At 31.3% G+C, this 12171-nt stretch overlaps 2 protein-coding genes across 2 annotated transcripts in view; both read left to right on the forward strand.

The window, feature by feature from the left end:
• The window catches only part of LOC106104059, a 9865-nt gene extending 5176 nt beyond the window's left edge, over positions 1–4689 (forward strand). Inside the window, exons 3-8 of the mRNA XM_013283996.1 lie at positions 2806–2899; positions 3323–3522; positions 3724–3891; positions 4201–4397; positions 4562–4637; positions 4685–4689. Coding sequence (XP_013139450.1) covers positions 2806–2899; positions 3323–3522; positions 3724–3891; positions 4201–4397; positions 4562–4637; positions 4685–4689 — 740 coding nt within the window. The remainder of the gene's footprint in view (positions 1–2805; positions 2900–3322; positions 3523–3723; positions 3892–4200; positions 4398–4561; positions 4638–4684) is intronic.
• Positions 4690–4696: 7 nt separating this feature from the next.
• Positions 4697–7193, forward strand: LOC106104147 (peroxidase-like). The gene is made up of 8 exons (XM_013284099.1): positions 4697–4883; positions 5210–5407; positions 5493–5643; positions 5792–5968; positions 6174–6324; positions 6417–6618; positions 6722–6827; positions 6946–7193. The coding sequence occupies exons 1-8, from the start codon at positions 4706–4708 to the stop codon at positions 7010–7012; spliced, it is 1230 nt and encodes a 409-aa protein (XP_013139553.1). The 5' UTR covers positions 4697–4705; the 3' UTR covers positions 7013–7193.
• The last annotated feature ends 4978 nt before the right edge of the window (positions 7194–12171 follow it).

Raw genomic sequence — 12171 nt, forward strand, 5'->3', positions numbered from 1 at the left:
ATAGTATTAAGTCCCTTTAAATAGTGGTAACAACGTCGCACTGTTAGCCCACTGTAAAGCAGTGCTCCCAATAGAGCTAATAATTTTACGATGTTTGAATGGATTTGTAAAAAAATTGTTGTTAACAGTATCATTTTTATCAATTTGCGATAAAAATATTTTGTTTTCACTCTCCAATTTCATGTCTAAAAGTTCGTTTTCCTTTTCATAAGAAACTGCCACTTTCTCAAAATTGGGCACGTTGTCTTCCGGGTGATAAGGATTGTTGAATTCGCTTCTCAATAGACTCCTGTAATTTTCCATTGCAAATTTTCTAAACACGTCGAAATTCATAAAATTATTAACAAATTTGTACACATCTTCTGAGTCTATTTCTATCTTGATTGACGTTACGGCGACGTTATAAAAAGTCAGAGTTAATGCTGAAAGAAAAAAATAGCAGTTTTTCATTAACTTAAAATTGCTATTACATTTTTACAATTAAGATTATCCAACAGTTCAAAATTTATAAACTAGGAAATATTGTTTTAATGCCAAACAGAACATAAAATTTGATCACATAATACACGTCTAAGATTTAAATTTAATTGATTGAAATTTAATTCACAACAAACTTATATACATAGTTAAACTTAACAAATATTTAATAATCCATAATTGCCTAAAAATTAACCTTACCTATCAGTTTTGGTGAACACAACATTTTCTTGTTTTAATCTTTATTTCCCATACCGTGCAATACGTAAATATTCGAATAATCTTCAACGAAATATGGCCGCGCTGTATAAAGATTCAGATAAGAACAGGCAAGTTTCACAATTTATTGCTTGTGAAATTAAAGGCGCACAGGTGTTAAGTCTTTTTATTACTTACAGCTCCTAGGTGCCGGAATAGAGTTTATTTTTAGCGTAACGTTTGAATATTTTTTTTAATATCCTATTATCTCACAAGGACTAGGCTATACTCAACTACGCTGACCCACTGCGGGTTGGTTGACTTTACACATATCTTTGAATTTCTTCGCCGATATGTGCAGGTTGCATCACGATGTTTTCCTGCACCGTAAGAACGTCGGGTAGATTAAGTACATATGAAATTCGAAAATCGAATCGAAAAACGTTAAATGTTGATAATTAAAATAATTCCCCAAGGAAAGATTTTTCTCTCCGCAAACTAATATCAAGTGATCCATTGCTCGTTTGCCCGCTTTTCCTGTAAAAAAAAATAAGCATTTTATAGCTATATGTTTGACGTCAAAATAACGCTTTTTACTCTTTAAAATATATGTTAACTGATAACGAATTGAATTAGCCTAAAAAATATGTATCATTCTAGTTTTTACGACATAAATAATGTATGGATTAGCAAATTAAAATGTCTCAATAGCAGTTAAGTTTTAATACATACATAAGTAGAGTTACCAATTTTACTTTTAAGTTGCTTATCGATTACATTTGCTTTTTTGTATTAGCGGCCACCTTGAACTTTTTTTAATATACCATACTCTGGTTTAAAGACTGGTGGATGACAATTTAAAAAAAACGATAGAGCTTGCCGAGTAGAGTACGTTCAACTATAGTTTGTCTAAATAAGATAGATTAGTTTGATAAATGTCGCATATGAAATATCGTATTCAATTTGTATGAAGGCAAATGCCATACTTAATAGACAGGTATCGTAGTGAGGAACACATAGCGAACAATTATGAACTATCGATATTCGGTTTAAATAATTATCGTACTCAACTAAAATTATGGTGTTGAGAATTTAGCGATGACAGAAATAATAGCGAAATCCAATTCGATTACGTACGGCTGTAGTAGTAATAAACATTTATTTACTCTCATTATTTGTTATGGTCATAATTAATTTAAGAAAACAGTGTTTTTTTTTTAATTCATAAATTATAACTAAAAATCTATCGATTCCAACTTCTATTAGAATAAAAATCGAAAATCTATAAGATTCATGACTGATTTTACACAACCCATCCCTATTAAATTTGAAATGAATTTTCAAACTAATCTAAATTATTTAGACACACTATAGAGATTCATATAGCCGCTGTTATAAAATGGCGGATTGCATATTGACATATACATCCCCCATGCCCAAATTGGTACTCAAAAACCAATTCAGTAATAGTACAACGTGGTAAAATCCAATTGCAAACATGAACTAAAAACTTAAAAATAAACTGTTTAAAGTAATTGTAAAGTTTTTTAATATACTTATAACACCTACTGTTTAACGGAGAACATATCTATAATTGCTTCGTGTTTTATATTGCCAATTAAATTCAATGCGTTTGTTTTTCTTAAATTAAGTATTCTACCACTATTATCTTTACAGAAACGAGGGTACCTACATAATAAATTAATTGATACAAATATTGTGATGTCAATTTATACAGAAAGAAATTTATAAAGAATTGTAGAGTACCAAAAACCAGTTTTTCGTTACGTTTATCTGCTCAAATGTTACTCATTAAGAAATTATAAAAACAAATTTTCCTTTTCTTTGACATAGTAACTTTGTAAAGCAAACCGGTAGAATGTACGTTTAGATAATTTGTGGAAAAAAATAAGTTATTAACAAAAAATTTAAAAAAATTGTCTAAATACCGTAGATTATATACACTTGACACTGGCCCAATCCGCTGAGGGAGAGCCATAAACAAGAATTGAATAGATTATATTTTTTAATATACTAATATATATAATATACGGTTAATTAACTTTCTTAAAGAATCTGTAAGTCTTTTTTACGTTTATTAATGTGCCAAAATAGTTAAATTTTTTCCAGAGACAATGTGCAGGACGACAATAAATTTAGTTTTATTGATTAGTTTGTCTGCACATGCAGTAAATGCTACACTGAAGACTGGCGATAAGTCCAGGTTAGTATTATAATTAAATATTACTGTAAAATAAGTATTGTAAATTGGATATTCTATTGGGCTACATATCAAAGATTACCAGAAACCAAAAAATAAATCCACCAATGTGAGTGTAGAGCAATTTATAATTTTTTATTTAACATTATCTGAAATCAGATTAATACCCCCCCCCCCTCTGAAATAAAAAAAAATAACAGATCAGTATCCTGTTAACGATGTATTCATTAAATGACATAAGATATTTACTATTTTACACAAGTTGATGTATTTTAATTATTTAGCATTTTCTAGCGACACTGAAAAGTTAGACCGTATTTTAATTGGTCGTCTACAAACTTTCTTAACCCTTATAAGGTAAGTGTTTAATATTACGAACATTTACTTTTAACAACTGTCTCATTTTATACAATTGTATTCGTACAGTTCATTCGAATCAAATGAAGACCAACAAGAAACAAATAGTACAAAAAACCCTGAAATAGTACAGACGTGTGGTCAAAAGCTGACTTGTACAGAATCTCGATACCGTACGCTAGATGGCACTTGCAACAATTTGGAGAACCCCTACTGGGGTGCGGCTAAAGAACCTTTCGCAGTACTAGTAGAGGATGCTCGTCCAGATAGTAAGTTAAAAATAATTGAAATGTTATCTAATGTTTGTAAATTAACTCAAGGAACACACTAGGTTTCAGACGAATACTATTATTATGTGGTTGACCAAAGAATACTGTTATTATGTTTTCTTGGACTTGGGTCCAAATTTATTTATACAAGAAATTAAATTTTAGACTGTACAATATCATGATAATTTTCGTATATTTCAGGTATAAACATTTCCGCACAGGGAAATATGTTACCTAATCCAAGAGAAGTATCACTTAAAATTTTTCCACCAAGAAATTTTACTGACCAAAAGTGGACACTCAACGCAATGCAGTGGGGACAAATCATAGCTCATGATATTTCTTTGACAGCCAGTACTTCTATTATTAGTAAGATAATCCTAAAGTTTCTAATGTAATACTAGTTGTAGAGCGGGTATTAGAAACAATTCTGGCCCAATCCGCTGAGGGAGAGCCATAAACAAGAAATATTAATAGAATAAGAGTAATTTCTATCAAACATTTAAAACATAACTACAAACTCCACTGAGTATTAGTTTCGTTGGCGTACGGTTTGGTTTTAAATGTCCCGTGTATTTACTTACTATTTACTTGTCTTCCTTATTTTTATTATGCAATTTAAAGTGATCTTGTAATAATATTCAATGTAATATTTTACAATTATTACATTCATTTTAGACGTTCCATCTCCAACATGCTGTAACTTCGAAGGACAATATACATCAGAGGCTAATAGTAATAAGTTCTGCGCTGCAATACCCATACCTAACAAAGAAAATGGTTACTGTAAGGATAAGAGAGAATGTTTTGATTTTGTCAGAACTGTAACTTCAAATGATACAGGTTGCACAGCCCCGGATGCTCCTTCTTACCCGGTAAATGATTGCTTTTCTATACTAATATTATAAAGAGGAAAGGTTTGATTGATTGTACTGAAAAGGCTCAAATACTACTGTTTAGATTTTAAAAATGCTTTCACCATTAGAAATGTAATTAATCGGTGAGTAAATTTTTAAATTCATTTTTAAATTTCACGCAGGCAGAAATTGATAAACTCATTAGTGTATACTATTATTACCAGAAGTATTTCTGGTTATCATTAGTCAGGTTACTGTGTAAGTCGAGCTCTATATAGTTCTAAAAAAATAATTATTTGTTGTAGATTAATGAAAATACTGGTTACATGGATCTTTCATTGGTTTACGCAGTTAACGACACTCAAGCGAAATTATTGCGTGAAGGGGAAGGAGGTCGTTTGGTAACTGAAAGACGAAACGGTGGTGTTTGGCCGCCACAGGCTGCCAACGCACAAGAATCATGCACACGGGCAATTCCTGCCAATGATACTTGCTATGTCGCAGGTAAGAATAAATCTAATCACCAACTATCAGATCAATAACACGACCCGATGTAAGTTAAGAACTGACTATCGAAGTACTGTAAATAATGTCAGAAGAATACGGCTATAACAAGAGCGCTCTTTCAGGTAAATATGGGGTAGTGGAAGGGACATGGTGGGTGTGAGGATTTCCCCAGGACGGATACATCGAAATCACTTATTTAATATATGGCTTATTATGTCGCAAAATAACAAGTATTTTGTGTTACACTATATTGCATAGGTACTGTATTCTTAGATGCAATTTTATTTTAATATACATTTTATCTTTTTTTTTTGTTTTCGTAGGGGATTCTAGAGTTAACCAAAATACAGAACTAACGGTGCTCCAAATCGTTTTGCTAAAGGAACATAATCGCATAGCTGGTATACTATCAAAGTTGAATAGACTTTGGGACGACGAGAGGATTTATCAAGAAACACGACGCATTCTAATAGCCATATGTCAACACATCAACTATTACGAATTACTTCCGATATTACTAGGTTTATACTCTTTATTAAAGCTGCAAGAAATGCTTCTGGGATACTTAAATCTAAACAATTGTAATAATTTTGTATGTTTTAACAGGCCGGGATAATATGCTCGAGAAAAAAATAATTTACAAAAATCCTACAGGTTACATAAATGACTACAATCCAAAAATTAGTGCATCCATAATAAATGAATTCGCTACTGCAGCTTACAGATACTTCCATACACTAATACGAGGAAGACTTGAGTAAGCACATCTTGATTACGTCCTACTTTGTATTTACTATAAATAGGATGAGAAATGTAAATTACCTAGCGCATACAATGTACCAATATTAGATTTAGATTCCTAGTAATGATCATTAAATAACTTCTAATGTTTTTTTCTCTTTCAGTGTATTAAAAGAAAACCGCAATTTAGAACGTGTCCTGAGATTAAGCGACTGGTTTAATCGACCTTCTGTAATCGAAGAACGCGGTACCTTTGATGGCCTAGCGAGAGGCTTAACCTATCAACCTGAAGATAAAGCTGACCAATACTTTGATAAGGAAATTACTCAGTATCTTTTTAGGTAAAGTATCAAACTTTAATTACTTCTTACGAGTTTATAAGATAAAGGTCTTCGAAGAACTTTCGGATCGAACGAACCAGTTTAAAGGATTTTTAATTTGAACTAAAATGGCAAATCCAACTAACAATGGCAATTGCTTCTCTGTATCATCGTTCAATTTACGAGGGCTTATTTTGATCGTGAGTTTTCATCGATTATTTTGCAGAGACAATAGGACCAAAGGTGATGATCTTCGCGCCACTGACATTCAACGCGGTAGAGACCACCGCCTAGCGGGCTACGTCGCGCTTAGACGCTACTGCGGACTGTCCGAGCCTAAGAACTTCGATGACTTGAGCGGTGATATTTCAGAATCTGTAAGTATACATTTTTATGAAGGATATTTAACTTGAGTTAATATTTATGAATGTTGTTGGTTAACTAGATAATCGCTTTTTGTTCTTTGTAGAATATAAAAGCCTTGAAGTCATTGTACAAATCAGTTTACGACATAGACCTTACCGTGGGAGGTGTGCTGGAGGAACATGCGCCTGGTGCACTGCTGGGGCCCACTTACCTTTGTATTTCATTGATACAATTCTACAACATCCGTGTTGGAGATAGATTCTTTTATGAAAATGGAGAAAATAAGAATATAGCTTTTACACCGGGTAAGTATTAGAACAGACCAAAAAAATGGCTTACCGTTATTAATATTAACATCTAAGTAATTATTAGTTATTATTTTTATAATAACAAATTGAATCTTTACAGCTCAACTAGCTACAATTCGCAAAGGATCTATGGCTCGTTTAATCTGCGATAATGGAATAAATATAAAAAGAATGCAGCCCAGAGCATTCGAACTTGTTTCTTCTGAGTAAGTTTATCGAAATTACTGTTTTATCTCATTTATAACTGTTTTTTAATGATAACAATGATGCACGTTTCGCCATTATAGAGTATTAAAATTTTAATTATTAATTTTAACTTTTCAGCAATAAAATAGTTTCATGTCAAACCTTACCATCAGTGGATTTGAGCCTTTGGAAAGAATCAAAATGAGAAAAGAGCATCTTATGCAATACCTTTATTCTGATAGGTTCACATAAAACTTTACATAATTTTAATTTAATACTGTCTCAAGCAATATCTATGGCCACAGTTTGTTGACCAATCAGGATTCAGAGATGTGAACTTATGACGTCACAAATCTTACATTAACAGACTAACCAGTGAAGTTAAACCAATAGATGAGGAATATATCATAAAATTGAATCTTGTTGGAGTTCACTGAAAACCGTTACTATGTACATATGTTAAATAAATAAATTTCTTTCATTATTCTTTAGTCTTTTTAATAATTTTTCGAAAATATTTTGTCAACATTACCAGTAAGGAGATTTTATTCGTTTAGTTCAATGTTTGCCGGGGATGACGGAAGGGCGCGCCACTTTAGTTTGTCTTATGTGCAGTGTTTATCTAAGTTTAGCTAAGCTACCCTCTCAAGTTGCCCTCTGTTCATTTTCATCAGCTAATGTAATTCAATTAGACTTAAGTGTTTTAACCAGCACTTTATATAGAAACTTTGTTAAATATGCAACGTTTTAATAGAAATTTACTTTAAAATTTTTAAAGGAAAGAACTAGAAAATATTTTTACATTTTTATGTAGCTATTTAACCTACTAAAAACCAATTATGTTAGCTTTTGTAATAATTAATGTAAATTTTAAGTAAAACAAAAATCTACTAGAGAAATAATTCCTTTCAAGTTTCACTATATTAAAAATCTAAAGCAACAAAAATTAATTTAACTGTGGGTTTTTAGTGCCAAAAGACACGTGTGAAAACATTATCTTACACTCTCACAAGGAACCCACCGAAACAAATAAATATTCTCTACATATACGGATACCTCAACACTTCCTATTTTATATGCAAAAGGGCTCTACTATAAAATTGGATTTTTTCAAATCTACCTACAATCTTTGCTGAATATTTCCACTTTGTTACGCGAAGTTAGAGAAGCGTTCACGTTGAAATAGCAACCGCATTTCATTACAACATTTACATTTAAATAGCGTCTTTGAGCTGGAATAAAGAATGGTAGCAATTGTGAGATGTCTTCTATCCTTACTAACTAAATGAAGGTAGTTTGAAAATGGAATATATTTGTCTTATTAGTATCCTGATATAACTAAAATTGCAAAAATTGTCTCCAATTGCCAAATAGTATTGAACTTTTTTTATCATGATTTAATTTTATGTTTGTTTTCCATAGTATATCTATACTAATATTAAAAAGGGAAAAGAATTGTATTTTGTATGTATTGAGAAAATCAAAAATGACTGGCCGATTTTTATAACTTCTGCACCATTCAAAAGCTATGTTATCACCAAATGATAAAGGTTTTTTTACTGTTTTTTTTTCAATTCCACGGAGACAAAGTCGCGAGGAACAGCTAGTTTTATACAAAAAAATGAACATTATGAGCTAGGGATGCTAACGTCCTAGGCAAAAAACGTAACTCCTTGTAAACTATGCGAAGGTAAAGGTTTTAATTACACTATAATATTATATTTTATAAGCTCTCATTTTAACCTTTCTTGGTTAAAAATCAGTAGTCTGGCAACACCTCTGGCTCTTGGGAACGGTTTTAGCTAAAGTTTTTGTAATGTAACAATTAAACGCGTTATATACCCGCCTGGTGCCCCGAGATATCAACTAAGCAAGTAAAATACAGTTACTAAAACTTTATTCAGTTTTAAAACTTTATTTTTAACGTCGGGACGAAAAGTATAACATAACAGTAATGTTAATAAAAACATCATTCATTAGTATTCTGCGATTTTAGTCATTATAACTAGCTTTTGCCCGCGACTCCGTCTGCGTGAAATTTAAAAATGATAATAAAAAAAATTAAAAAATAATATTTCGTTACTCACAGATAAATTTAACCCTTTCTAACGGTAAAAGACATTTTAAAATGGACCCAGTAGTTTTTGATTACAATCAAATAAACAAAGTTTTCTTCTTTATAATATTAGTATAGACAAAATATGAGGATTATTGGTGAATTATGGTTGTGTAAATATTACGCCTTAGGCTTCAAATAGACTCAAAGAAGTTGGTTCTCAAAATAAGACAATAAAGTAGCAGCTTACCTCCGGAAATATCCGGAAATCCTATTTCTAACTTTTATCATCATATTAAATGAATACTTTATTATCATGTTGACGGTGACCATGTTAATACTTCGACAGATAACACATCGAATAGACGCAAAATATAGATGTTACTTGTACATTTGTTACCTTATTTCGAGCTTTGTATTATTAGCGACATCTAGCGAAATTTGATTAACATTACATCTTCGTAAGAAAGAACATGTTACACTGAAATTTTTGCGATGTTGTATCGTTTTGTTTTCTACATCTTAAGAATTCGGTATTATGTTGGCTATGTTAATGAAAGGAATAGGTGAATCCACTCTAAAATAAATAGTTTATTACATATGTAATTAGTTATTTCTATTGTATACAGCAGCGATCTAAAATTCACTTGAACAATTCGTAATCCGTTCTTGTCGTATACGTAATGTACAAAGCAGGGCTCCGTGATCGATTTCAATCAATCACTTCCATTATTCCAATTATTAACCAAACCTCTTCATGCAACATGTTTTCAAATGAGATTTTAATGTCCTTCTTATTTTTGTTTTTTTCATAACCTCATTGTAATGACATGTAACACAATCGATGTGGGTACAATTATGAAGCCAATACTAAGAGCATGCGCATGCCTGAAACTAATATATCGCACAACTGTTTAGTCGCGCTATGATTCTTATAAGCTTATATGGAGGTGCGCACACTGCTCGATTTTTAGTTGTGCAACTACACAATTGGCTGCAAAACAATCGACAATCGCACAACAGTTTCGATAAATTCGTCAAAGTTGCCCCGCTCCTATTGTTAATTGTCCAAAATTCAAATGCCTCAAGGATAAAATCCAATTAGAAGTTTGACAACAACATTAAAACTAAAAGTCACAAAAAAGCTTTTTAGCACTAGATAGTTAAGGTTTCCTTCGAGAGTTACGTAAAGATATTAATATAATTTATAATAGACTTGTCTAAATCTAGTCCTTTTACGCAAGCAATAATTCCTTTTGCGTCTGTATACGAGTAAACTATTTCATTAGTCGCATGGCGTAAGTAGAAGCTTGCTCAATTTCATGGTAAAGTAAATCACAAGGAAACTACAAAGCTTCTTAATAGATATTTTAGTAAAACCCTGAAGTATATTGTGCGTAATTTTATATAAGTATCACAATCGATATGCGTAATTATGAAACCAATACTAAGAGCGCACATCTGAAACTAAACTATCGCACAACTGTTTAGTCCCGCGTATATAGAGGTGAGCACACTATTCGATTTTTAGTTGTACAACTATACAGTTGAATTTACTGGGATGATCTTGAAGGGAGTGATGACTTAGATGGCGTAATTAAAAAACTTTTACTTATACTTTCTTCTGCACACAGAGAAGTCAAACAGTTTATAGTTAAACAAAATGTACATTAACATCCTAAGATAAAATGGCTTCAAGCCAAGTCTACGTTAATCGTTTCTTCTGCTAATTTTATATATGGAGACAAAATACATAAACGTAAAACCTACAAAAAGTTAACAACTTACACTAACAATTAAGATAAGTTAAATACGACTAATTTAATTTTTATTTAATTGTCGTTCTGTAAAACAGTATGCAAAGAACAATGACCTTAATATTGCACGTGTAATTAAAACTCGTATGACTATTGATTTTTCAAAATGGAAACCTCGCTTCGCTTGGAAATGTGTTAGCTTAGGTTAATTATATTTCTACGTTTCAAATGTTTTTTGCTCTCTGTAGCTAATGATTTTAAATGCTTAGGAAAAAAGTTGTATTTCATGTATTACTACTAATCAAAAAATACTGGGAAGATCTCAAAAAAGCTACGTTATAACTGAGTAACATATTTTTAAATTCCACGCGGACGAAGTCGTGTGCAATAAATAGTATTTAATTAAATTAATTATGGTTGGTGCTAGATAAATCAGTATTTAATTCTAGATGGCCTAATCCAGGTAGATTGTGGTGAAATTATCTAGGTCTAAAATCTTCAATAGCAAAGCATATTAATCAAATTGGAATCCATTAGTATCCCATTATCTCTTTACAATGCGTTATTATAACTTAGGAACAATTAAAGCTGCTGAACCATTGTAAAGATTCAATTATAACTCTTTAGGTTTCATCCATTATTTAAGTCGTCGCGTGTTACTAAACGTATTTAAAACAAAAACATAAATTACAAAATTAATGAATCATTCAAATACAAACATTGATAAACAAAAAAAATGTGACTATAAAAGAATCGTGGAACAAGGAGAACGTTAGTTATGACTGTGGAGGTATATGTCTAAATTAGTAACTAACATGTAAAAAGTTAGTCCGTCTTTGTTAGAGGTGTCGTACAATACTTCCTGAGTAATATTACTAAATAAAACATTTAACAAATGAAGATAATAAAATATAAATGCGGCGACGAGTAATTTGGCAACGGAAAATATTCCTTCTAAATACCAATTTAGAAGCAACTGGTGCCTAATGGATTCATTTGTTTCTGTCAGAGGCTTTGTTTGCTATTTTTATTTAAGACCACGAATATTTTTTATTCATCACTTAGGGACACTTGCATCATTATTGACAATAAGTAAATAATTAATAAAAGAAACAGTAACATTTGAGACAGCGTTTTCTGGATACTAATATTAGCAAAACAATGGATCAATCTATAATCGAATAACCTTCACTTCACTGTCAACAGCTGCTATAAAAAAAAGAACAGCATAAAATTTATGTAACTTAGAATCAATTAGTGGTGAATAAGGAGTACCATAGTGTAGATTTTGTGGAAGAAACTTTCAATAACTGCTTGACTCTGCTTGACTCAGCTAACGATACAAATTCAAATTTTCTAAGCGTTGTTTTATAACACGGCGAGTATTCAATTTTTCCAGCGTTTTTAAAGTTTTAGAGCACTCGTTACGAGCAAAGATAAATATTAATAATTTGTAATAACCTAAGCGGCAGCTGTAATCTTGAATCGTAAAACTTTAGTCTCCTTGAGATGACTATACTCTTAGAACACTAAAAACTATAAGGATTAAAA

This window comes from Papilio polytes, unplaced genomic scaffold, assembly GCF_000836215.1.
Source record: "Papilio polytes unplaced genomic scaffold, Ppol_1.0 DF823691.1, whole genome shotgun sequence".
Classification (NCBI taxonomy): Eukaryota; Metazoa; Arthropoda; class Insecta; order Lepidoptera; family Papilionidae; genus Papilio; species Papilio polytes.

Coding starts and splice junctions, on each gene's coding strand:
- LOC106104147 (XM_013284099.1), top strand. CDS start 4,706: ATGGATCTTTCATTGGTTTACGCAGTTAACGACACTCAAGCGAAATTA. Junction 5,644..5,791: donor CTAATACGAGGAAGACTTGA/GTAAGCACATCT, acceptor TTTCTCTTTCAG/TGTATTAAAAGAAAACCGCA. Junction 6,325..6,416: donor GCGGTGATATTTCAGAATCT/GTAAGTATACAT, acceptor TGTTCTTTGTAG/AATATAAAAGCCTTGAAGTC.